General features: G+C 32.1%; 2 protein-coding genes and 1 long non-coding RNA gene across 7 annotated transcripts; 2 read left to right on the top strand and 1 right to left on the bottom strand.

Moving 5' to 3' along the window:
- Window positions 1–5583: 5583 nt before the first annotated feature.
- On the top strand, window positions 5584–6479 carry LOC119371235 (uncharacterized). The gene is made up of 2 exons (XR_005178823.2): window positions 5584–5727; window positions 6020–6479. It is a non-coding gene; the product is annotated as an uncharacterized LOC119371235 (long non-coding RNA).
- Window positions 6480–8777: 2298 nt separating this feature from the next.
- LOC105636129 (pentatricopeptide repeat-containing protein At2g22070) lies at window positions 8778–16461 on the top strand. Of its 5 annotated transcripts, none has more exons than XM_020680120.3 (6): window positions 8778–9265; window positions 11382–13533; window positions 13648–13759; window positions 14243–14294; window positions 14656–14736; window positions 15680–16461. In XM_020680120.3, exon 2 carries the CDS (start codon window positions 11436–11438, stop codon window positions 13524–13526), a length of 2091 nt encoding a protein of 696 aa, XP_020535779.1. In that variant the 5' UTR covers window positions 8778–9265; window positions 11382–11435; the 3' UTR covers window positions 13527–13533; window positions 13648–13759; window positions 14243–14294; window positions 14656–14736; window positions 15680–16461. The 5 variants fall into 5 exon arrangements, with proteins under 5 accessions (XP_020535779.1, XP_037496945.1, XP_037496943.1 ...); XM_037641017.2 differs by adding an exon at window positions 14387–14458 and having other exon boundaries at window positions 8779–9265; window positions 11382–13759; XM_037641015.2 differs by adding an exon at window positions 14377–14458 and having other exon boundaries at window positions 8779–9265; window positions 11382–13759.
- A 1592-nt stretch (window positions 16462–18053) lies between these two features.
- Window positions 18054–22211, bottom strand: DJ1D (Class I glutamine amidotransferase-like superfamily protein). Its single transcript, XM_012219303.4, has 5 exons — window positions 22013–22211; window positions 21822–21938; window positions 21113–21553; window positions 19599–19961; window positions 18054–18554 (listed from the first exon to the last, which is right to left on the bottom strand). Exons 1-5 carry the CDS (start codon window positions 22076–22078, stop codon window positions 18366–18368), a joined length of 1176 nt encoding a protein of 391 aa, XP_012074693.1. The 5' UTR covers window positions 22079–22211; the 3' UTR covers window positions 18054–18365.
- Between the last annotated feature and the right edge of the window lie 4692 nt (window positions 22212–26903).

The following is a 26903-nucleotide window of genomic DNA, read 5'->3' as shown; positions in this document are numbered from 1 at the left end:
CGATGCCATAGGGGCTGTGAAGAAGCAACAGTATGATTAATACTCAAAGAAGAACCTCTTGACAGATTGGTCGGCCATTCATAAATGCCATTAGTGGGCTTCCCTTCCGCTAGCAGCGCCCCCGTGCTCAAATCCTTCACAGCAAACAAAAAGGGATTAAATTTCACCTCAACATTATTATCAGCGCACAATTTATAGACAGAAATAAGATTCTTGTCAAGAGCAGGTACACATAAAACATTCTTTAAACACAAAGGCTTTGTGGCAGAATGTAAGGTAACAGTCCCTGTATGAGAAATTGGATAGGATTTACCATCACCAAGGAAAACATTATCACTGCCCCTATACTCGGAGTGGATGGCCAGATTGTTTAAGTCCTCCACAACATGCTTGTTTGCACCCGAATCCATAACCCAGCGAGGATCATGAGTCTGCTGATTGCTAGTAACACAATTAACTTGAGCGTGAGACTTTGAACCAGCAGTGGTGGAGTTGTCGTTGAATAACCATGGAAGTAATTTCTTGAGCTTAAAGCATTGTTTCGTTACATGCCCAGGCCTGTCACAAAATTGACATTTAACCTTGCTTTTGTAAGTGGAGGAGGAAGCAGAATGACCTGAAAAATTTCCAGAATTAACAGAAGCTGACGATCGAGGAGCAGCAGATGACGATCCAGCTTTGTTTTTCGCAGTATAGTTCACCGTTGTGGGAGCAACTATCATACTGGACTCACGACGCAATTGACTTTCAAAATCAGTTAATTTGTCATGAAGATCATCGAAAGAGATCTCAGAATCGCGTGCTCTAATAGCAGCCGAAACCTCCTTATACTCAGCAGGCAGTCCATGAAGAACATGAAGAACAATCTCATTCATCGTAAGAACAACACCAGCAGCAGCAAGTGTAGTGGTGATCGATTTAATTTTCTGTAGAAACTCAGAAACTGATGATGTCCCTTTCTTAGCTATAAATAAAGACTCTCTCAAGCTCATGATGCGTGCTTGAGATGGCTTGTTATAGGTTTTCTGCAAAGTAACCCACACATCGTGAGAGGTTTTCTCACCAACAACATAAGAAACAACATCAGGGGAAAGAGAAGCGATCATAGCACTTCGAAGGAGCTGATCTTGGCGAAACAGATAAGAATTGGTTGCCAGACCGCGAGCAATAGGGTTCTCAACAAATTTGAGAAAATCATAGCCAACCAATAAAGAATACCACTGAGTATGCCACGATTGGTAGTTTGTGGCAGTCAGTTTAAGAGGGGCTTGAGCGGAGGCATTAATGGAAACTAATTGATTATCAGAAGGGTTTAGGGTTGGCATGTGAACAACGGAAGGAGTGGTTGAACTGGTTTCTTCCTGTGGATTAGTCATTGAACAAATCACAGAGAGGATCGAAAAAAAAATGCTATTTTAGCGTTAAGCTCTGATACCATATAAGTTTGGAAGAAGTGGTAATTGTATTCACATACAAGTGTGTGTTAAATACATGTATTCAGACTCATCTAATCCTTGAAACAAGGAACTTGTATACATCTAAATACAACAGAATAGGCTTGAATAGGTCTACGTTGTTATCTTATCTAATACGCTGTAGGGTTGGTATGGCCTAATATCTATCACAGGGCTTAATAATGTTCCTCGATATAATTCTTGTCACACCAAAAACGCATTATAGAAAAAAAAAAAACTAATTTAATATCTTCGTTATCTTTATTCTGATCTCAAATATTTATTTATTTTTTGAAATATACAACCTACCAATAGATTCACGTTCAAATTCTCATTCCCTGAAATTCTATAATAAAACCTCTTTCATTCTATTAATTTCTCTTAACACTTATTCTCCTTATTCATTTTCTAATATTTATGTATAAACTAGCCGTGATACCATGCTTTACGAATGGTACCTATAAATCAATCAAATTATTTTTTATTATACTACTATTTTTTAAAAGTTTTTAATTTTTAACTTCATATTAAAATCTAATAGGAAGCGTTTTTTTTTTATAAAATGCTATAAATAATAATAATAAAAATTTACCTTTTGCTCATAAATGATTGATTATTTCAAATTTTATTTTATATATATGTATAGATACTAAAATATCAACAATATTTTGGCAACACTGTTTAGATAGAAAATAGAATTATTTTTCATTAACTTATTAGTGTCTCATAATAGAAACGAATATTAAGAAAATAAATTATGAATTTTGATTTTGATTTTTTATATTTTATATATTATTGTCAATTCCTAAAAGACATAGTTTTACATTTTTAAAAAAAAAAAACATAGTTTTTAACATAAAAGACAGAAAAATACCTACTTTTTTTTTTGAGAAGTGAAAAAGACTTTATTACTCTTAACTTGATTTGTTTAAAAAAATATTAGTATTTAGTACTCGTGCGATGCGCGATATTAAAGAATAAAATAATTTTTTATAACTTCGACACAAACACAATACGAAAATTAGACGGTTCACACGAACACGACACATTTAACTTGTTTAATATCATAAAAAAATTAAGTGGATCGTGTTGACACATATACAACTCGTGTAACCCGCTTAATATGATAAATAGATTATATGGATGTGTTGACCTATATACGACCCACTTATTCTGTTTATAATATTTTTAACTTTTAACCTATTTAACTTTAATCATATTTAAAAATGAATTTGCACACGTAAAATATATAAATTCTTTAAAATTCATAATTAAAATAAAATAGTAATACAACAATAAAATTTAAATAGATTTTAGTTGGAGTATCTATATCTAACACTAAAATTACCTCTTTACTCTTAAATAAACGGGTCACCCACCTAACCTGTGTATCAACCCGCGACACTAACACGTTTATATTTTTGTCATAAATAAGTGACTCGTTTATGACACGAGCTCGTTTAACCTCAACCCTAACCCATTTATTTCGCGTGTTAGGCAAATTATGTTCTCTTGTCGTGACCCATTTTGACACCCCTAGTATAACCTGCATAAAAAAATACACACACACTATTAATGTATTTTCAATAGTCATAATAATTTTGAGAATTTAACTAATTATATTGAAATAAGAGATTAAGTATTTTTTTATTTTATGATTATGATTTATTATAAATGATTATTTATTTATTTGAAATATTAATATATTATACTTATTTAGTATAGTGTCCTAAGTATGTGGATCTCCTATTTTTTTAAAAAATTGTCGCATCATGTACGTTTCCATATCACGCGATGAAGTGTTTTTTTAATTTATTTTTATATCTTTTTTTATTAATGAATAATCAGAAAAAATAAGACGGGACTAAATTTTTTTTTGGGAAAAACTTTTGTTACTTATTTTTTTATATAAAAGAAATAAAATTAATTTTTCTCTACAAATTTATTTTTATAGTTTTTTATTTTTCTTCTAATTTGAAGAGAAAATTATCGGAATTTTTTTCCCTTATATTCCTTTCTTATTTTCAAATAAAATAGTTTTTGCTTATTAATATAATTTGATTTTTTTTTCTCATATATGATATTATATGAAAATATAATTATTTTTTTCTCTTATAATCCGCACGATCCGCTGAGTAATATTAAAAGATGAAATCGTATTTTATAACATCATTCAAAAATATTAAAATTATATAATAAAATAATAAATTATATCTTATTGAGATATGATGAAAAGTTGCGATGCTAATATGTTTTTTTAAGTATCATACGAAACTTTTCATAAGGTATGTAATAGTAAAAGCCATACATGATATGACCTATATTAAAAAATGTAGACACACTATTAATATATTTTTTAATATTGATAATAATTTTAAGAATTTAACTAATTATTGAAATGAGAAATTAAGTATTTTTTATTTTATGTTTATGATTTATTATACATAATTGTTTATTTATTTATAAGACTACCCCATATGTCAAGGTAATCATTAAAATAAGAAATTAAATTTTTTTTATTTTATAATTTAGATTATATGTATTTTAATTTATTTTTAATTTAAACTAATTATATTAAAATAAAAAATTAAGTTTTTTTATTTTTTATTTATTATAAATAATTGTTTATTTATTATCATATATATATCCTGTTTTTTCCATATGTCGTGTCCCGTGTTCGTGCAACTTAGCTCCTAGTATATAAGACTACCCATACACCAAGGTAATTATTAAAATAAAAAATTAAGTATTTCTTATTTTATGGCTTGGGTTATTTGTATTTTAATTAATTTTAATTTAATTTAATATATTATCTTGATGAGATGTAACTAATAGATATTATCATGATAAATACATTATCTAATAATATAAAACAACTTATTTTCTTACAATTACTATCATTACACCTTATTTTCTTACAATCGTGCTAAATAATTATTGTCCTCCTCCAACTCGACAATTTCAGAGACTTATACTTGACTTCCATATAATATATATAAAATTTAAAATAAAAAATATATTAAACAGTCAAGTTCTCGTATACTAATAGAAAACATAAACCAACAGTATAGATATATATTTCAAATAATTTATTAAGTTTATCTTCAAAAAAAATAAAAAATTGTTAAGCCGTTTCCTCTTCTTTTTCTTTTCTAATACATCCGCACAAAATTATATAAAACTCAGCATGAAACGTATAAGATCCTTAAAAAATAAGTAAACTTATACAAAAAAAAGTTTAATTATAAATTAAAAAATTTTATTATAACCATATATACATATTAAAAAATTTTAAAAATCACAATTAATATTTATTAATAAATTCTAAAATCAATGTGAAAGGCTTGTACCTTGAAAGGTCTTTAAATTGTTTGGATAAAAATCAAATTATTAGAAATCTAATTATACATATTAGATAATTCTTTTCTCTAAAAAATAATCTAATTGATAATCGAATTTATGTTTTTGAAAAATACAGATGAGTAGGAATGTGGTGCGGAATATACTAATCTAGATTGAAATTCCAAATCGAATTTTAATTTGAAACGGAATTTTGAAATATGAAATTTAAAATGGAATGTATTTTTTAAAATATTGGTATATGGAATATAGAACGGAATATGATAGGTAATTCCATATTCCAATTCATACACCAAATTTTTATTTTTTATTTTTTCAAATTCTAATTACTCCCTTCGTCTCATTTTGTTTACTTGGTTTGACAAAACAGGAATATTAAAAATTTAGTCAATAAAATTTATTTTGCCATTTTTTACCCTTAACTTATTGAAGATATTATTAAAAGTCTCTCATTTAATGAAAGATCATAGAGGTGATCATGAGAAAAATAATTATTTTCATGTCTAAATTTAGAAACGTTACAAGTATTTTGGGACATCTAAAAAAGGAAAAACAAGCAAATAAAATGAGACGGAGGGAGTATATATTTTAATAATTGAAAACAACCTAAATTTTTATTTTCAGAACTTATTCATTTAAATTTTAAATATTAATTTTAAACCAATAATATTATATTCATTTTTATATTTAAAATATCAAAAGCATTATTTCATGTATTTAATAGATAAAATCCAATATAAACATACCTTAATTACCAAGCATTTAATAGTCGTATCCTAGCGTTTCTCACCTTTTATTCGCAGATGACAGTTATTCTTTCTTTCAGGCTACGGCTAGGAAAGGCCGCTTTGTAAGGAAATGTTGGAGACTTATGAGCGGGCGTCTGGGTAATCGGTGAATTTTAAAAAATAAGGTATCTTCCTTTAGTCCAAATGTCCATCCAGATCTGCGACAATCTATATCTGATATTTTGAATGTTCATACCCCACTTAATCATGAGAATTATCTTGGTCTCCCCTCCTTTATTGGTCGAAATAAAAAAAATATCTTCACTTTTATTAGAGATAGGCTTTGGAGTTGGCTTCAAAGTTGGAAGGGTTGTTTATTGTCTAAAGCAATGAAAGAAATTTTGATTAAATCTGTTGTGCACTCTATTCCTGCTTACCGTATAAGTGTCTTCCTCATTCCTATTTCTATTTGTGCAGAGCTAGAACGGATGATTAACTCTTTTTGGTGGGGTACAAAGCCGGATGAGCGTAGAAATATTCACTGGTTGTCATGGGAGAGAATATGTTCGAGTAAGAAAGACAGGGAATGGTTTCCGAAACCTTCATAGCTTTAATTTGGCACCTTTGGGCAAACAAGGTTGGCGTCTCCTAACCAACCAGAGTACTCTTCTTTATCAAATCCTCAAAGCAAAATATTTCTCAAATGGAGATTTTTATAACACTGGTCTAGGGCGTAATCCAAGTTTCAGAATTTGATACTATTCACACAAGTTTAAAGAAATCTTTAAATTCTATAGTAAATGCAAGTGTAAACTAAATTCCTATGAGATAATGGTTAGAATAATATGGCTCTTGCAATGTTTGATTTGAGATTGAGACTTGTTGATATATGGCAGCAACCAGATAAGAGAATTTCATAAATTTTTCTTGAGTTTAACTTATTATGGTGCTATAAACTTATTCACTTGATTTGGTAGCAATCTAGTAGTGTTTTAATGATAAATTCTGCAAGAAAAATAGAGTATCATGAAAGGGGCAATAGGTGCATGGAGATTTGTGAGTTGTTATGGAATATCCAAGAAATTAAGAATTCTTTGACATGGCAGCCATTGGTTTAACCATTTGCTTGAATTTTTGATAAATTATGAAGAAAATTTATATTATATACTAAACTCTTGATGGGAAATTCTTAGCTTAACCTACTAATTGATATCATAAATTAAAATCCATATATAAATGAAGAATTAATGTAGTTTAGTGCAGATTTTGGGGAAGGAATTAAGAAACTTTCAAATGGCAGCAGCCATTTAGCTATTTACTTAAACTATTGTTGTGATTGATGGGAAATGGGTTAACTAGCATGTAAAGTATGAGTTTTAATCAAAAACTTAAAGATTCTTGAACATGACAACGATTATTTCTAATTGTTTTTATAAATTGTTGCTTGATATGATATATTGAAGTTATAATTTTAATTATTGCTAGGAATTAGTGAGTTTGGTGGAGAAAAACTTTGATTTCTTGAATTGGCGGCAGCTAAATATTTCTATAATTATGGATTGAAGCAAGTTTGAAAATTATGTGATTTAGTTCTTTTCATATTGATTACAAGCTATTGGTGTTATTCTTTTTTGTTATAAGATTTAACCATAGAATTTTCATCTCTGTGATCAAAATGGAAAAGAAAATATAAATATAGATGAATGATGAATAATTGACGCGTTAACAATGGAAAGTAATTGAAATAAGAAATTCTTATTATTATGACAACAGTTTAATGTAGTTCAATTATGTTTTTAGTATTTATATTTAATTTTAAATATTAATATTGATTATTTCTTATATCTTAAGATATATCATACTAGACTACCTTTATATTTATGTTTGTGAAATTTAGCATTACTGAATTTCAATCCAAATGTCACAAAATGGAATGAAATGAAATTTTAACTTCCAAAAAAAAAAATTGAAAAAGTGTGGAGTGAATTTTTAAATTCTGAAATATTTCGAAATGAAATCAGAATGAAGATCATTTCATTCCATAACGATGAATTATCACCTAGATAGGAAGGTAGGAAGAGACTGTGTTACGATGCACATCTAAACAACCCTTTTATGCTTTAGCGTAGCATCAACATATAAATGCTTTTCACGTCATTGATATTCACAATGTAGGAAGACTTACCTACTCACAACTCTATTTACAAAAATAGGGATGGAAGCGGAATGAGTACTCGAGAATTTTATGCTATCCGTATCCTTTAAAATTTTATTATCTGTATCCGTTTTATATCCATTTAAATTTCTATTTAAGTACTCATATCCTAACCCGTTTAAATTTTTACTACCTATACCCATCCAAAACCTACTTCAGATATTCTTATATGGGTGGGATACTAACGAATCTTAAACTATCCAAATTTGAAGTTATTTAAAATATAATTTTTACTAATACTAGATAGGATGCCTGTGGTTACTCACTACCAAATCATCCATATCCGTCCTAAATCCATCTATAATTATCTATATCCTCTTTAGATGGATCGACGTGGATGGATATCCTAAAATTCCCGAACGCTTTAATTCCTACACAAAACCAATAAAAATAAACTTTTGTTTGTAATGAAGGTATTTTTATAATTAACTGAAAAAATAAAATAATAACATTTTTGAAATAGTTCTTTATAGATTGGTTTGGTGTATGGGATAATGATATATCATATATAAGCAAATATTATCCTTGACAACGCATGTAAATTGCAAATTTCAATTAGTTAGGTAAAAGTATGCGCATTACATAGGGTTTTGATTTCTTTTAAAATATATTTAGATAGATTATTTTCTTAGAAATTTTATTATTTATGTTGGTGAAATTAATTTTCTTTTTGCTAATTTTTTGCTTTTCAATTATATATATGAATTTATATTTCCATGTATTATCTCCGTCGCATAATTTATGTCATTGGCTTGTAAAACAACATAAATTTATATTTTTAAAAACTTTTCCATTTGAAAATTAAATATCAATTTTGAACCAATAACATTATAATTCATTTTACATTTAAAATCACAAAATCATTATCTAATGACATTATAATTCATTTTATATCTAAAATAGCAAAAGCATTATTTTATAAATTAATAAATGAAGTCCAATATAAATGTACTTTAATTATTGAACCAATCTAAACTCATAGAGAACCCTTAAATCAAGCTGAAAACCATTCAAAACCAATGGTTTATGCATAATCAGACCTGAGTTGAAGCAAATCGCTCCAGAGCCAATGAGAAGGCTCTAGAAATGTCAAAATCCCTAACAAGTCCCCATCCCTCCTCTCTTTCCCGATTCTGGGTAGCCCCTCCTCCCCTACGTTCCATTTTTCCGGCGGCTCCGTCACCACAAACACTCAGCTCCGCCTCTCTCTCTCTCCCTCTCTCTCCCTCACTATTTTTCGGTCCGGTTATAACGCAGCAACGAGTGAGAGAGCTGCGATTTCTTCTTTCCGATCGACACAGCCCTCTCTTAGCATTCTTTTGATTTTTCCGGCAAGACCAGCCAAGGACCGGCCGGACCAGACCTCTCCTCGCCTCTAGCACTTCTCTGGCCACTTTCCTTTTCATTTCCGGTCAAGATAGCGGCGGCAGTAGCTAGATTGGAGAGTAGATGTAGCTTCCGATCATTTTAACTGGAAAACTTCAATCTCCGATGCGTTTTACAACTGGGTAAGCTGATTTCAATCCTCTTTGGTATTCGTGGATTCTTTGATCTTAGTTGAAGGATTTGAGGCATAAATTAAGTTAGTGTAGAAATTGAAATCGCTAGCTACTATTTCTGCAAATTAACTTAGAAAATTTTGCTAAAAATTGTTATTGGAAGCTTATAAAATCTGAGTTTCTAGATGAGTATGAGTAGATTACCATGTTTATCTCGTATTGTAGCAAAAAAATCAAAGATTCTTTAATATTGCAGCAGCTATTTAGCCATTAGCTTGAGTTTTAGATAAGTAATGAATGAAATATATATTATATGCTAATCCCTTGACGGGAAATTTTGATTTTTACCTTCTAATTTATATATTACCTGAATTCTTGTATAGAAATAGGTAGATTATTTGCTTATATTACAAATTTTTGCAAAGAAATCAAGGATTTCTTAAATACGACGGTGACTAACTTAGTTATTTATATGAGTTATATTATTTTAAGAAGAAATGGTATTGTAAAAAAAAAAAAAAAATTATGTTGAGAAATGAATTGATTATCATGTGGAACATGATTTTGGTGGAGAAACTTGAAGCTTTGTATAATGGCAGCAGCCACATTGTTCATCTTAATGAGTTTGATAACAATGAGATTAGAAACGGTATATTAAAATGAATTCTTTGTTGATTAATGAATTTGCTAGCCTGTGGCCTATGAGTTTAAGCTAGAATTTAGGATTTCTATGAAATGGCAGCTGCTACGAGATTGGTCTTATGAATTTTGACTAATCAAAACTAAGAATGAGTGTGTTTTGATTTTCTTTAAGATGATATGATCTTGTTGGCTATGCTTTTACTTAATATGAATGTTTAATCTAAGAACCTTTAAACTAAGCTTCGGAAATTTGGTTCTTGCATTGATATGGAGAAAGAAAGATATGTAGCTGGTTTTTGCTTGATTTATGAGATATATTCATATAAGTGTGTGTGAAGTAGCTTAAAGCCTTGAATGTACAATACCAATTAAAAGATGTTAAATAAGAGTTAATGGTGAAAGTTATTTATGCAGTTTCTATATACGTACATAAATATACAAGGATTGATAAATCATATTATTTAGAATATAAATTAAGTTTATGTAAAGTGGTTGTGATGATTGGGTGTTGATGTTCGTGTTAAAGGAGGACGGTTACTTGATTTGGTTGATTGCCTGATGGATGGGCTGTGTAGATTGAATGAATATATAGCAAGTATTTGACATTATTTTAACAGGTAGAATAGTCCTATTTTTAGGGGAGGTGCTGTCGAAATTGGTCCTAAGATCTGTATTCTAGAAGTCGAATCTCCTGGAGATCAAGTCTGCCATTTTTAACCATTTCCTCTTTCCTCTGTATAACTGCGTCAAATTCTATTTTCTTGTTCCTAGTGTTTGAGGTCTTTTATCTCATTTTGGGTGTATTACAATGAACACTCAAAATTTCTCATTTCTAATTTTGGCTTACGATTTCTTATCCTTGACTAATTATGTTTGCTTTCTAAATTTTCTTAAATGTGAGTTCTTTTTCAAGCATATAATTTTCCGTTGCTAACTAATTTTTGGCTTATGAGTTCTTTTGTTGGCATAAGAGTTTCAGCATTGATTTACTCTTAATTTTTCTAGTTCGCAAGAAAGTTTTTGAGTGAAAATTTTCTTATGGATTAGAAAGAATCAATAATTGTTGAGAAGATTAGATTAGTTTCTTTACTTGTTACTTTGTTTAAAGTATGCACTACTATCTCCTTTGTAATTTTTATTCGAGTGTTGTCCAATTAGAGAGAGAAAGGGATGGATGCAAGCAAAGAGAGGAAGATGACCATTCCCCTCGCACACCTTCCCATACGGTGTCGGTTGATGGATAGATGGAGACCCAAGCTTAGGTTGTGGGGCTTGTATTAATCGTTTCTTTATTCCAAACCCTAACCTTAATTAGAACCAGAGTACATATGTGCTCTAACTTTCATTAAGGGCATGTATGCCAAAATGTTTAAACTTGGGTGCAATTGCAACAAGTTATAAAGTTCAGGGTATTTTGATTATTAAGCCTTTTTTCATACAAGAATAATTGTGTGACTGATGAGAATAAATTTCCAATTTACAGGGTCTTGGCACAAACATAACACAATCAATTGAAATCCAAATTCAAAGGCCTGTAATGAGAGATGTGGCACCCAAGCTCAGGCTGTGCCGAGCAATAGACTCGTTATATAGTCACGGTCCAGCAACTCATGAATCCTATACTCGCCTAGCGCTTGATTGCTTTAGAGCCAATGATGTTGATCAAGCCAAGAGATTGCAAACCCATATGGATCTTCACTTGTATCAACCTAGTGACAGTTTCCTTCAAAATCGTCTTCTTCACTTGTATGCAAAATCAGGTAATGTCTCTAATGCTCGAGACTTGTTTGATAAGATGCCCCAAAGAGATGTTTTCTCTTGGAATGCAATCCTATCTTTGTATGCTAAAGTTGGGTTGGTTGATGATTTGCGGGTTATCTTTGATAGCATGCCTTTTCGTGATTCTGTATCGTATAATACAGTAATTTCGGGTTTCACGAGAAATGGATGTGCAAGTAAGGCAGTGGAGGCTTTTGTTAGAATGCAAAATGAAGGGCTCAAGCCTACAGATTACACCCACGTGAGTGTTTTAAATGCATGTACACAGTTGTTGGATTTGAGAAAAGGGAAGCAGATTCATGGTAGGATCATTACTCGAAACTTGGGTGCCAATGTATTTATTTGGAATGCTTTAATTGATATGTATGCTAAATGTGGTGAGATTGATCATGCAAGGCGGTTGTTTGATAGACTGGGGAATAAAAATGTGGTGTCATGGAATTCAATGATCTATGGGTACTTGAAAAATGGGCAATGTGAAAAATGCATAGACTTGTTTCATGAGATGCAGGTGCTAGGTTTGAGGCCTGACCAGTTTACTGTTTCAAATGTTCTCTGTGCATATTTTCAAAGTGGATTTACTGATGAGGCCGGTAAGGTTTTCAATGAGATTAGAAAAAAAGATAATATTTGTTGGACAACAATGATAGTCGGTTATGTACAAAATGGGAAAGAAGGGGATGCTTTGATATTGTTTAATGAGATGTTGTTAGCAAATGTCAGGCCAGATAGTTATACTTTCTCGAGTGTGGTTAGTTCCTGTGCCAAATTAGCCTCACTATTTCATGGTCAAGCTTTTCATGGTAAAACATTGCTTATGGGCATGGATGAGGATTTTCTTGTGTCCACTGCTCTTATTGACTTGTATTGCAAATGTGGAGTCACTAATGATGCTTGGGTTGTGTTTGCTATGATGCCAACTCGAAATGTAGTTTCTTGGAATGCCATGATTGGAGGTTTTGCACAGAATGGAAAGGACTTAGAGGCCCTAGCTCTTTATGAAAAGATGTTGCAAGAAGATATGAAACCAGATAATATTACTTTTGTGGGAGTTCTCTCCGCCTGCATCCATGCGGGTTTAGTTGAAGAAGGAAACAGATATTTTGAATCTATGAATAAATTGCATGGACTGGTGCCTACTTTGGATCACTTTGCATGCATGATCAATCTCCTTGGACGCTCAGGAAATATGGACAAAGCGATGGACTTAATTAGTAGTATGCCCCATGAGCCAAATTCCTTAATTTGGTCCTCTGTTTTATCTATTTGTTCAGTGAAGGGTGACATCAAGCATGGAGAGATGGCAGCTAGCCGCCTATTTGAATTGGACCCACTCAATGCTGGACCTTACATCATATTGTCAAATATGTATGCTGCTTGTGGAAGATGGACTGATGTTGCATCCATAAGATCATTGATGAAAACTAACAATGTTAAAAAATTTGCAGCCTACAGTTGGATTGAAATTGATGGTGATGTTCACAAATTTGTAGCAGATGATCATACTCATCCAGATACAAAAACAATCTATGAAGAACTTGATGGATTGATAAGTAAACTGCAGAAAGTTGGGTTTATTCCTAACACAAACTGGGTTCTGCATGATGTTGGGGAGAATGAGAAACGTGAATCCATTTATTACCACAGTGAAAAACTCGCTCTTGCATTTGGTTTGACAAAAAAGCATCATGGACCCATAAGGATTATTAAGAATATTCGGGTTTGTGGAGACTGCCACGTCTTTATGAAGTTTGTATCTAAACTTATAGAAAGGCCGATCATCCTGAGAGATTCAAATAGATTCCATCATTTTATAGCTGGAAAGTGCTCTTGCAATGACTACTGGTGATATAAAGGCTAGTGAAAATCTCTATTTTCTAGGTTTTACTGGTGATATAAAGTGCACACATCAATAATTATGTTGAATCTCTCTCTCTCTCTCTCTCTCTATATATATATATCCCTTTTAGGGTTTATGCAGAGCAACTAAGCCACATGTTTTGATGATTGAGGTCAACTATTGCATAATCTTTGCCCAAATCTTGCTGAGCATCAGCTTCCGTCTTCCAATGCTGAAGACAGGTGAGCCATCTCTTTATGTTTTTGTTAATTTCTCTGTTAATGATTTGAATTTCCCAATTCAAGCAACCAACAACAAATTCTAGGCTAGGGTTTACCATTTCCAAAAATCATCCTGACAGATTTGTATTTCCCCAATTTGACTTTCTGCCTAATTTTATTTTTTTTCCTAAAATAATTTTCCATGATTCATTTTTCATTTTTTTGTACTAACATCGCATGCATGGTAGAATTCAGTTTTTGTTTCTGATTATTGATTTGAGAAGTCACAACTAATTGAATGGTGGAATCAAATTTCTGACATATTAGCTGTTTGGTATTTGTGCTTTCATGAATATCAGAGAATTTTGTTTTGGCAAATTTCTCTTTCACTTTTAGTTTCAATTTTATTATTTGAACAACCAATCTTGATTATATTGTGTTAGATTGCTTAACAATATTTATTTCAAATTACTAATGACCCTTGCATGTAAAATCTTTTTGTAGGTTTTCTTGTTGGAGCTTTTTCTCAAGTTAGAATCTTTAGGTAGATTTATTGGTGAGTTATGCCTTCCATTAAGTGTGTTTTCTTTATTTATTTATTTATTTATTTATTTATTTTTTTTTTTTTTTCATTTAAGACGAGTGTAGATGCGCTGGGGTTTTTATACATCCCTGGAGGAAGTGGGTTTGAAACATCTAGATTTAACAGTCCTGGAGGAAGTGGGTTTGAAACATCTAGATTTAACAGTCAATGGCAATATCACTCATGGCAATATCAATGTCTATGCATGAATAAGAATAATTGAATGTCAGCATGCTAACACCAGACACCATCTGCATCTCTCTTCACTATGGGCGTTGGGCTTCTAATCTTTTTTTTTTTCCTCTTCATTTCCTATTCTCTCAACCACCCTCAGGTTTCGCAATTGCTGCTTTTGCGCAAAATTTTGCAATCTTCTTTCTGTCTTTCAAGACTGCTCCGTGTTCAGCAATCTAAGGTGAATTCAATCTATTCTTTGAAATTTACTGTCTATATTCTGAGTGTATATTTAATAATGTACTGTTAGATTTAATATTTTATATAGGTCTAGTTTCGCATGACAATGTGAAAATACTAAACATTAGAAAATCACTATTTAACCCAACAAAGTACCCAGAATCATTTACATTAATTGGCCAACAAATTTTGATAAGAAGTTGAATATACCCATGAATTTGCAAGTTTATAATTATTCTATACTAGTTTAACTAACAATTTCCAAATACTCAAATAAATAGAACATAGCAAATAGAGGTTTATCATTTAAGGTTAAACTTCAATGTGATGAGATTTTAACTATTATCCAAGAACAATTATAAGCCCAAATCATATGAAGAACAAGGTGTTATTTTTTAATTTAGTTTGAGGAATAGGATTGTAATGCCACATTAGCAGCTGCAGTAACTGGAAATACTTTTTATTTTATTCTTTTTTGTTAGAACCGGGAGTTATCTCCGCACCTTTTTAATGTGGATTACTTCGAGCACTTGAGCGGAAAGGTTTTTGGGCCTCTTAGCAAATATGCTTCTTGGAGATCGAACTTGTGTTATTATTCTTATGGGATTAAAGCTGCATACTAACCCGAGCAACACTCTATTGTTTCACTAGAAATGCTTTATTCTAGCACTAATTAAAACTTCAATGCCACTAGTTAAACTTTAATGTGGCCTCAGGTAATAAATTTGATGCCACTAGTTAAACTTTTGGAGGGGGTTTGTTGCTTTTTTTTTTTTTTTGGAATGGGTTTGTTGCTTAATAACATGGAATAACTGATTTTCATGGAATAATTCACTGCCTGAATGCATCAGAATAAATTTTTTTTAGTATTATTACTATTTTTTCGACATGAGCTGTGCATCAGATGTTGATACGGTGGATATCCAACATTTTATTTTGTACAGGAAGCCACACATGAAGTCTATAAGCATACTGACAGCAACTAGAATGAGACCCGGACGCCATCAATGCAATCAATTGAGAGATGAAATCTAGGTGCCCTGGCCGCGCTGCTGCAGTAACCAATTTCCGTCGGTGAAGCAACGATCAATGCCATCAATTGAGAGATGAACTCTAGGTGCCCTGTCCGTGCTGCTCCAGTAACCAATTTCATCAGTGAAGCAACGATCGATGCCATCAATTGAGAGATGAACTCTAGGTGCCCTGGCCGTGCTGCTCCAGTGACCAATTTCATCGGTGAAGCAACAATCTATTGAATCAGGGTCTACCCATGTTGCCCCTGACGAGACTGAGTTTAAGCTTCACTGCAGGATATGCTATACATTTTCTTCCCTACAAGGTTAATGAAATGGTCAGCGGGGGATCTAACAGATCATCAATATTCGTTACTTTTGTTTTTAGTAATGTTTCAAAAATGAAAAATAAAAAGGTACGTCGAGTCATAGCCTAGTGATAAGTACATATATAATCCGACAATAGATCCGGATTTAAATCTCACTCTCAATACTCAAAAAAAATGAAAAATAAAAAAAGTTTGTGATGATTAAAGGTGTAAATGAGTCGAGTCGAGCTTGAAATTGCCAGATTCGAAGCTTGGCTTGAGTTCAACTTGACCTCAGCTCAAGCTCGACTTCGGGCTTGAGTTCAACTTGAAAAATTTTAAATTCGAACTTGATTTTATTCTCTAGTAACTTAAAATAATATTATATATATAATAGTTCGATAAGGTTTGACGAGTTTTCAAGTTGAATATCATTAAACTTGAGTTCGCTCAATTTTCAAACTTTTTTCTAGTTGAACTTTAACTAGCTAGCTCCTAGTGATGATGATTGCAATTGTATTTTGAATGCAAATTGCTAAAAGTATTCACCTTTCCATAGTAAAAGCAAGTTCAAATTTTAATTTTCAATTTCGAATTTGGCTTCAGGACTCGGAAATATTCAAGTTCAATTTCATTTTTATTTAAAAAAGAAATGAACTTGTTTATTAACATTAAAGTTATGCTAAAATAAACACAAATGCACAATATTAGAAACATACAAATCCAATCTCAAAATTAATTATGAAATGGCAAAGGACTAGTAATTGAGAACAAAGATTATATTCTTAAACATGAATTAAATTAGGAATTCAATATATATTGTTAATTGAGATGTTTTTCCTTTATTTAATTTTAAGATATCTAACTGAGATCAAATATTATATCTTATTATTAAGATTTGGATTAAAGTAGAAAACCAATATAACAAATCAAATTAAAAAATTTCATAAAAATAAAAATAAAAATAAAAATAAAATCCATAGAAAATCATCATGATCCTTTTTTTTCTCCTCTCTAGTAGTTCAGCCCAAATTTTAATTCGGGCGGTCGCTGACCGTCAGGAATAGGCCCTACCTTTTGTTATTTCTCTTTCTATAATATATATGCTCTTTCTATAATATATATGTTTTTTCTTTGATTTGTTATGGTTACTTTTTGAATATGTGAAGTTTTAGTTTTTTCTTTACGAGGGTTTATCACTAAATAAAAATATGATATTTGATGTTATTTGATTAAAGACTTTATATTTTGATTTACAAGTGTAAATTTTTAATTAATAAAGTTAAATAACACGACATATTTCTCCATTGGTATTGATACTATTTTATAGTAGTAGAAACTTATCTGTAGATTATTAAATTGTTTGGTAGAAGAAAATAAAGTTTTCAAAATAATAATTTTTAGTTTTTCATTTTAAATTATTAAGTACATAAAATTAATAATTTTTTTATTCCTTGTGAACTGGTGATTTAATACTGATCACGCATCCCATGGGGCCTACAAATCCAACTCGACGGAATGCTGACCTGAGTCTAAATTTGATAAAAAAAAAAAAAAAATTCATAGTATTGATTAATAAAAATTAGAATGTTGGCTAGAATGAATAAAAAGATCAAAGTTACAGATTTTTTTTTTTTGACCATTTGGCTTTATAAAACCAGCAATTTATTTATTAGAAATTTTTCAAGATACATAACGTTAATTTACATAAAAATTAAGCTACATTTTTTATATCTTTTGAAATTACATAAGATGGAAAATTATGATAAAATAAAATAATAGCTAAATAATACAGAACAAACCGTTCATTCTAAGTTCCTCCTTTCCAACTAGCTTATCTTCAAGACTGTCTCTACTTTTTAACTCGCACGTGTTAAGATAGATTGCATTAGGAAGTAAAAACTCCCAATTAAAGTCCAAATTCCTTTAGTCCTACACACCAATTCAATTGCTACAGGCTTTGGTTCCAGTGTTAGACAAAACTAACCATAGAGAAGTTGTTCCTTGGAGCCTACACTCCCTTAATACTGATTGATTGAAATTTCTTTAAGATCAACAAAATAATACAACAATAACAACGATAACTCGGTTTTGCACCCATAAATGCATAGCCAAAATACATTAGAAGCTCTTACTTTTTACAAAATACTTATTTTTTTTTATTTTTTTATTTTTGACACACGCATGCTTTAGGAGTTGATATGCTGGATATTCAACATGCAATTTGATACAAGAAAGCATGAGTTATATTAACACGCTATCTGATATAAGAAGGCATACGATGAAATCTACAAGCATAGTGACAGCAACTAGAATGAGACCCGGATACCTAGCAATGCCATCAATTGAGAGATGAACTGTGGATGCCCTGGCCATGCTGCTCCAGTAACCAAATTTCCATCAGTGTAGCATCGATCTATCGGATCAGGTTCTAGCCATGTTGCCCCGGACAAGACAACATTAAGCTTCACCGTAGGATATGCAGTACATTTTCTTCCCTACAAGTTGATTCATATAAAGGTTAATGACATGGTAGTTTTGGTTAGATCAGCATATGTTTCCTTCTAAAAATAAATCAAATAAAGAAAATCAAATTTCCAAAAGCAAAAAATAATAATGATTTCTACAACAAGTTTATTAAATTATTATTATTTATCAATGCATATATAGCCAAGATATCTATGCCTTTCCCTAGGAAGAGCAAATAGGCAACATGGAGGGGATAATCTCACATATATGAATCCAATCTTAAAACCAATATGTTGATAATAACATTGCATAATCTCACATATATGAATCTGAAACAAGTGCCAAAAAAAACTTAATCAAATAGAATATGCATAAAAGAACCCAGAAAATAGCATTATTTATCACTCAAGTAAACATTAACAGCCCAATTCCAATTGAATTAAGATTTCCTTTAAATAGATAAAACATATCTTTTTTCCCTAAGTACAGAACCTTTAATTTAATCCAACAGTACCCACTCTCTTATCCTTCATTTTTTTTTTTTAACATTAGACTCTTAAGGTAAGGGGAAAACACGTATCTTTTTACGAGAAATAGAGTAGGAGAAATAACTACATCCAAATGGATATCCAACATAGGGTCTTTGAAAGGTATTCTGGTGAAGTTATAACATAATTTATTGCTGGTTGAACTTATCATTCAGCAATAGGTGCCTAGTCCCATGTGAAACCAGTCACATCTCCAAATTACATGCCACCACAAAGTCAATGTGTGCCTCAAGCTATCACTGAATGGCCTTGTTTGGGCATTTTGTTCTTGGAATTGGAAAGAATAAAACTACAGATTAGAAGATGAAAATATTCTCTGATGTTAAAAGATGCATGGCAGGAAGAAATGTTTGACTGTTCATTTTCTGCTTAGGTCAGAGAGAGTGGTGGTGCCAGGTTTCTAGTCAACATGCACATAAGTTTAATTGTTCACATGCAAGACAACTAGACATGGGTGCCTGCGTGCATAATGTGAAAATACAATAAAAAAAATGTTTCACTTGAAAACAACATAAAAGAAACTACCTTCAGAACACCAGCAGCAGCTAAGATCTGCTGCCCATGGCAAATGGATGCCACAGGCTTCTTAGATCCCATGAATTCTTTCACCAATGCAATCACCGTCTCATCTAGGGCCAAGTATTCTGGAGCCCGGCCTCCTGGGATAACAAGAGCATCATAACTTGAGGCATCTAACCCTTCATAGGATGCAGTTAAAGTGAAATGATGGCCTGGCTTCTCACTATAAGTCTGGTCCCCTTCAAAATCATGGACAGCAGTTGGGCAGGAATCCCCAGACTTTTTCTCGGGACAAACTGCATCAACATGGCAACCAAGAGCTTGAAGAGATTGAAAAGGAACAGTTACCTCATAATCTTCCATGTAATCCTGCAATCAAGGTGCAAAAGTAGTAAACATATTTAGCAATATTGATTAATTATCAAATTCAAATGCCATATACATAATTAAAAAATGTTCTGCAAACATATTTTTTCTCCATTATTATTTTGGAATGAAAGAAAATATTGAATCCATTTTCCATTAATGAGATGGCAATTTCAAAACTAGACACGACTCAACTCAACTAAGCCTAAATTCTAATCTAGAAAAATAAATTAGACAACCATATCCATTCAAAAAAGGAATTATCACTATTGTGCATTTTTGTGCAGCCTAAGACTCTCCATAGATAGACCGTCTTCCATAATCCATAGAGAATTAAATCACCTAACTGATAACAAGAAAAAAAGGCACCCACACAAGCTTGCTTTTTTATAAAAAGTACGCACAGTTGCTCACTACAAAAGTTTTACTTAATACTTTTTAAATCTTGCTTCAAGTTTCCACATCATAATTTCATTTACATAGTACCAATCTCATTCTATTAATTTCCATGCAAATGTATTGCGTTTATTAACATAATTATCATCAATTTTTTTTAGTGATGCAGCAAATATCATTTAAAAAATACAAAAAAGAAAAAATGTTATCTCTGCAGAGTGATTGAAATGATTAATACCTAAGCAATATTTCAACACCAACATATACATACACACATGAAGCTCTTTTACATAGCTTCACCATCTTGTGCCTGTGTGCACATCCACGTGTGATATATGGGTAGTTTATGAATACATATTTGGAGATTAGAAGTAAAATATAAATTCTCTTTCACACAGCTTCACCATCCTTTAAATTTCCAAAAACTTGTGCTTGCGTGCACATCCATGTGTGATACATGGGTAGTTTATGAATACATATTTGGAGACTAGAAGTAATAGGTAAATTTATTGCCTTTGAATTGCCACATCTCTTCCTCTCCTCTCTTAATATGTGTGAGCAAATTTCCATAAACTTGAAATATCTTATCTACCATGTGCATGCTTTTTCTTAAATAATTATGTATTAACTCAAAAAGTTTCAAAATGATAGTGAAATCTAGACCAAAACACACACACACACACACACACAGACAGAGACAAAAGATTCAGTACATAACCACTTTATCTACACAAATCAAGCATGTCATTGCAACCTACCCCACAGAGAAACAGAATCCTTTTATCTGAACCAGTTATGACACCTCCTAATGCCTTCACAAAAAGCCGAATGAACTCAGGATGCCCCTCATATGTAGCCCCAGTAATTATATTGCCATCAGCAACACAAGCGGCCATGGTTTGAGGCTCAACCCAATGAGCACCAGCATCAATTAGTACAGGTCTAACAGGAGGGTATGCAGTGCACTTTCTACCTTTTACCGACCCTGCAGCTGCCAAAATTAACTGTCCATGGCAAATAGAAGCAATAGGCTTTGCAGCATCGGAAAACCTTCTGACACAATCTAACACAGATTCATTCATGGCAAGATATTCTGGAGCTCGTCCTCCCGGTATCACCAACCCATCGTATTTGCCAAAGTCAATTTCATCAAACGTCGCATTGATAGCAAAATTGTGCCCACGTGACTCGGAATATGTCTACAATCAAAAAGAAGGAATGAATTCAACATATTGTGTTTGTGCTTCATTCATTACGTGAGATACACAAAATGCTCTCTAGAGCTAATCCACTGTCTATTAAATCGAGACCTACTAACGATTCTATTAAACCTTAAACAACGAATAATTTGTAATCAACATTGAGATAAAAAAAAAAAAAAAAATTGGCGCACGAATTCAACCAAAAAACACAGAATAAAAGTAAAACGAAAATTTATTTTTTCTATAAATGTAAAATAGACAGGACCTGATGACCAGAAGACTCATGAATTGCAGTCCGGCAAAACTCGCCGGCTTTCTTGCCAGGGCAGGCGGCATCAACAGCTACTCCATAGGCGAGCAAAGCTTGAAAAGGAACCATCGCCTGCCAGAACAACCAAAACAGTAAGGAAATTATCGATAATCAAACAAGGGAGAGAGAAATCAGAAGAAACTAACCTCATAATCCTCCATGTAATCCCCGCATAATAGCAGAACGCTCTTCTGAGACTTGGAGTTAGCCATCTGCAAGAGAGTGAAAGTCCCCGAGTGACTAGAGTTTCTCCAGTGACTTCTAGTGGCTTTGGGCTATGTCATCTTAATAGAGTTTCTCCAGTGACTTCTAGTGGCTTTGCGCTATGTCATCTTTACACACGCAGGATAATACGCGAATGGCGAGCAAACGAGTGTTATAGAATTTTAAAAACAATAATTATATAGGGAATTATTCGTTCCATGGCACGGAAAGATACAGCTAGGAAACGAACGAGGCGTCTTAAAATCTGATGAGGATAAAAATGTAAATGCAAACTGTGAAAATGCAAAACGACATGTTTTTGGAAGGAGGAGGAAATCGATTGAATGACATCATTACAGTTAGAGGTCGGTCGTACGAAGCAAGGCAGAGTCGAAAAACACAAAAAGGATGTCGGGTACTCACATGTGCACACGAGGTATGCAAGCTCTTAACCGCTTGAAGTGATTCAGATGATTTTAATTCTGAAAGCCAAAGTGAACAAGAAGAAATATAAATATCTGTCTGATGGCCACTATCAATTCTGACTCCAAGGAAATCAGCACTCTGACTTTAACACAGAAAGTTGATGAAACAGATGCAACGGTCTAAAAGCATGAAGAAAGCAATGTGTGCCTAAGGAGTGAGCTGAAAACAGAAATGTGGTACATGGACAGCGCTTGCTCTAGGCATATGACTGGTGGTAGAAAGAAATTCACCATATTAGAAAAGAAAAAGGGAGGTACAGTAAGCTTTGGAGACAAAGCGAAAGGTAAAATCGTTGGTATTGGTGTGATAGGTTCTAATCCTTCAAAAGAAGATTATACTTAGTAGAAGGATTATATTATAACTTGTTAAGTGCAAGTCAGATTTGCGATAAAAATAGACGAGTGATCTTTGAACCATCTTATTGTGAAGTTCAGAACATATATGATAACAAAACTTTATTTGTTGGAAAAAGGTTTGAGAATATATACTTAGTAGATCTCTCTGATATGCATAATCTAGACATGTGCTTAGTTTTTATTGATAATTCTAGTTAGTTATGGCATAGAGGACTTGGACATGCAAGCATGCACCTTATTTCTAAACTATATAAGAAAGATTTGGTTCGAGGTTTGCCAAAGTTGAAATTTGAAAAAGATCACATTTGCGATACTTGTCAATTGGGCAAACAAACCAGAACATCTTTCAAATCTAAGGGCATGGTTTCTACTTCTAGACTTTAGAATTACTATACCTTGATTTATTCGGACCTATTACTCCTTCTAGTCTTGAAGGAAAATTTTATGCATTTGTTATTGTAGATGACTATTCTAGATTCACCTGGACACTCTTCCTTAGAAATAAGGATGAGTCATATGACGTGTTTGTTCATCTTTGCAAGAGAATACAAAATGAGAAAGGACATAACATCTCTGCAATTAGAAGTGATCATGGAGGAGAATTTGAAAATTAGAAATTCGATGCTTTTTGCAATGAATTAGGAATCTTCCATAACTTCTCAGCACCTAGAACACCTCAACAAAATGGAGTAGTGGAACGTAAGAATAGAACACTTCAAGAAATATCCAGAACCATGCTAAGTGATTTTAAATTACTAAAGTATTTTTGGGCAGAAGTCGTTAACACTGCTTGTTATATTCTAAACAGGGCTTTGGTAAGATCTAAACTTAAAAAGACTCCATATGAGCTATACAAAGGTAGAAAACCAAATATTGGTTATTTTCATATTTTTGGGTGCAAATGCTTTATTCTAGATAACAAGAAAAATCATCTTGCTAAATTTTGATGCTAAATCTTATGAAGGAATTTTTCTAGGATATTCTAGTAATAGTAAAGCATATAGGGTGTTTAATAAGAAAACTCAGGTCGTAGAAGAATCTATTCATGTTGTGTTTGATGAATCTGACTCTACTTCTAGAATTTTAGAAAATGATGATGTTGTATTTTCTAATCAAGAAAAGCAGAATGAACAATCAGAACAATTAGAACAGCCAGAAAGTGAGCTGAATGTTGATAATTAGGTTGAACCAGAAGATGAACATAAAGATTAGAACGTAACTGAAAGTCAAATGCCAGAAACAGAAAATGAAGATTCTCAATTACCAAAAGAATGGAGATTTCACAAGTATCATCCACAAGAGGACATCATAGATAATCCTTCAAAAAGGATGATGACTAGAGCTCAATATAATAGATATTTTAGTAATGTTGCTTTTATTTCTCAATTGGAACCTAAAAATTTAGAAGATACTCAAAATGATAAGAGTTGGATTCTTGCTATGCAAGAAGAGCTAAATCAATTTGAGATAAACCAAGTTTGGAAACTTGTTTCTAGACCTAAAAACCATTCTGTTACAAAATGGGTGTTTAGAAATAAGCTTAATGAACAAGGTAATGTTGTGAGAAACAAAGCAAGGTTCAAGGGTACAACCAAGAGGAAGGCATCGATTTTGATGAAACCTTTGCCTCGGTTGCTAGACTTGAGGCCATTAGAATGCTTTGTGCATTTGCATGTTTTAAAAACTTCATGTTGTATCAAATGGATGTGAAAAGTGTTTTTCTAAATGGTTTTCTGAATGAAGAAGTGTATGTAGAATAACCTCATGGTTTTGAAGCATATGATAAACCAAATCATATTTACAAACTTACTAAAGCTCTCTATGGTTTGAAACAAGCTCCTAGAGCTTGGTATGAAAGATTAAATAAGTTTTTATTAGAAAATGGTTCTTCTAGAGGAAAGGTTGATACAACACTATTTATTAAAAATAAAGTGCATGATATTCTAGTTGTACAAATCTATGTTGATGACATAATCTTTGGTTCTACTATTGATCTTCTTTGTAAGGAATTTTCTAAGATTATGCAGGGTAAGTTTGAAATGAGCATGATGGGAGAATTAAATTTCTTCCTTGGACTTCAAATCAAATAATGTGAAGGTGGAATTTTTATAAACCAAGGAAAATATACGCGAGAATTGTTGAAATGATTCAAGATGAAAAATGCCAAGGTACGTAGTACACCAATGAGTCCATCCTCAAAATTAGAAAAATATGAAAAAGGTAAGGATGTGGACATCAAATTGTTTAGAAGTATGATTGGTTCTTTACTATATCTAACTGCAAGCAGACCTGACATTCACTTTAGTGTTTGTCTATGTGCTAAATTTCAATCATGTTCCAAAGAATCTCATTTAATTGCTGTAAAAAGAATTCTAAGATATCTTTGTGGAACTTCCAATCTTCCAATCTGGGTCTGTGGTATTCAAAAGGTGATACATTTTATCTTGTTGGGTACAGTGATTCTGATTTTGCAGGAAGCAAAATAGATAGAAAAAACACGTTTGGAACTTGCCAATTTCTAGGTAGCGCCCTTGTATCATGATTTAGCAAGAAACAGACATCCGTTGCTCTTTCTACTGTAGAAACAGAATATATTGCTGCTGGAAGCTATGTTGCACAAGTTCTATGGATTAAGCAATAATTAGCAGACTACGGTCTGAAATTAGAAACAATACCAATCAAGTGTGACAATATAAGCCATCAATTTATCTAAAAATCAAGTCCAACATTCTAGAACCAAGCACATAGAACTCAGACATCACTTCATACGTGATCTTGTTTAAAAAGGTGATATAGTGATTGAGTTCATTCCAACAGAAAAGCAATTGATAGATATCTTTACTAAACCGTTGAATCAAAGCCAATTTTGCTTAATTAGAAGAGAGTTCGATATGTTAGTTCTAAACTCTTAACTTTAGAACTCTGTAAGTATGTTCTAAACCGCTTTCTATATTTGAAATTAAAAGATTTGCTCTGTGTTATGTTTTTAGTATTCTGTATGATTCTAAAAAATATTTCCGTCTAAAAGAAATGCACACTGCTCTAATATGACTTTCTAATGTCATTATCAAGTTCTATCTTTAGACAAAATTCAAAAACAGTCAATTTTTTTTATGTTCGTTTTACCTTGTTTTATGTCTGTTTTACCTTGTTTTATGTCTTTGCTTTATTTAAGTTTTGGCGGTATTATTTTTCTTTTTAAATTCTTTAAGTCAGTTTGAATTTCCCTAAAACAGTTTTTTTTTTAATTTTATTTTGTCTTGTTAACTTCTTTTTCTTTAAGTGTTTCCCTGTTTCCTAAAGATTATTTCTCAACTTAATCGTTTTTTGCTTCTCTATTAAAAACTGCTTTGTCTTCTCTCTTGCCCTCTTGCAACAAAACCATAAAATGCTTTTTGCTTTAAAACCTTAACAATGGCAGGATCGAGTTCTACCTCCTCCTCCTCAGACTCTTTGACGGAACAAGAACTTCAACTTCTAAAAAGGTTATCAAAATGCTTTTTGCTTTAAAACCTTAACAATGGCCGGATCGAGTTCTACCTCCTCCTCCTCAGACTCTTTGACGGAACAAGAACTTCAACTTCTAAAAAGGTTATCAAAGAAGTATGAACAGAAGGAGTCAAAACAGAAGAAATTTGTTGAGGAACCAAAGAAAGAAAAAGCAAAAATAGAAAAATTAAAAAAATAGGTCGCTAGTTCTCACGCCAAAGGTAAATCTATTCTTTTTCCATACCCTCTTATGCGTTCTTATGTAATAGACTGAAAGTTCTTTGGGAAGGACAAGTTCAACTTCAGGGAACTCTTTGAGTTCTAGGGATGGATGGATTTTTTTATCCTTGAACAGACCGTGTTATGAGAATGAGGTTAAGGAGTTTTACGGTTCTCTTAAAACTAGTGGGTCAGAATCAATTTCTATAAAAATTGAAGGTGAAATCAAAGCGTTATCTTACGCTGACTTGAGCAAGATCTTCAATATACCAAACATTGGGTC

The sequence above is a fragment of the Jatropha curcas genome, chromosome 4 (assembly GCF_041381405.1).
Source record: "Jatropha curcas cultivar XTBG-Jc1 chromosome 4, XTBG_Jcur_1.0, whole genome shotgun sequence".
NCBI lineage: Eukaryota > Viridiplantae > Streptophyta > Magnoliopsida > Malpighiales > Euphorbiaceae > Jatropha > Jatropha curcas.
The sequence above is the reverse complement of the archived record's forward strand: the minus strand, read 5'-3'. Positions and strand labels throughout refer to the sequence as shown.

Coding starts and splice junctions, on each gene's coding strand:
- LOC105636129 (XM_020680120.3), top strand. CDS start 11,436: ATGAGAGATGTGGCACCCAAGCTCAGGCTGTGCCGAGCAATAGACTCG.
- DJ1D (XM_012219303.4), bottom strand. CDS start 22,078: ATGGCTAACTCCAAGTCTCAGAAGAGCGTTCTGCTATTATGCGGGGAT. Junction 21,939..22,012: donor ATTACATGGAGGATTATGAG/GTTAGTTTCTTC, acceptor TTGTTCTGGCAG/GCGATGGTTCCTTTTCAAGC. Junction 21,554..21,821: donor ATGAGTCTTCTGGTCATCAG/GTCCTGTCTATT, acceptor TTTTGATTGTAG/ACATATTCCGAGTCACGTGG.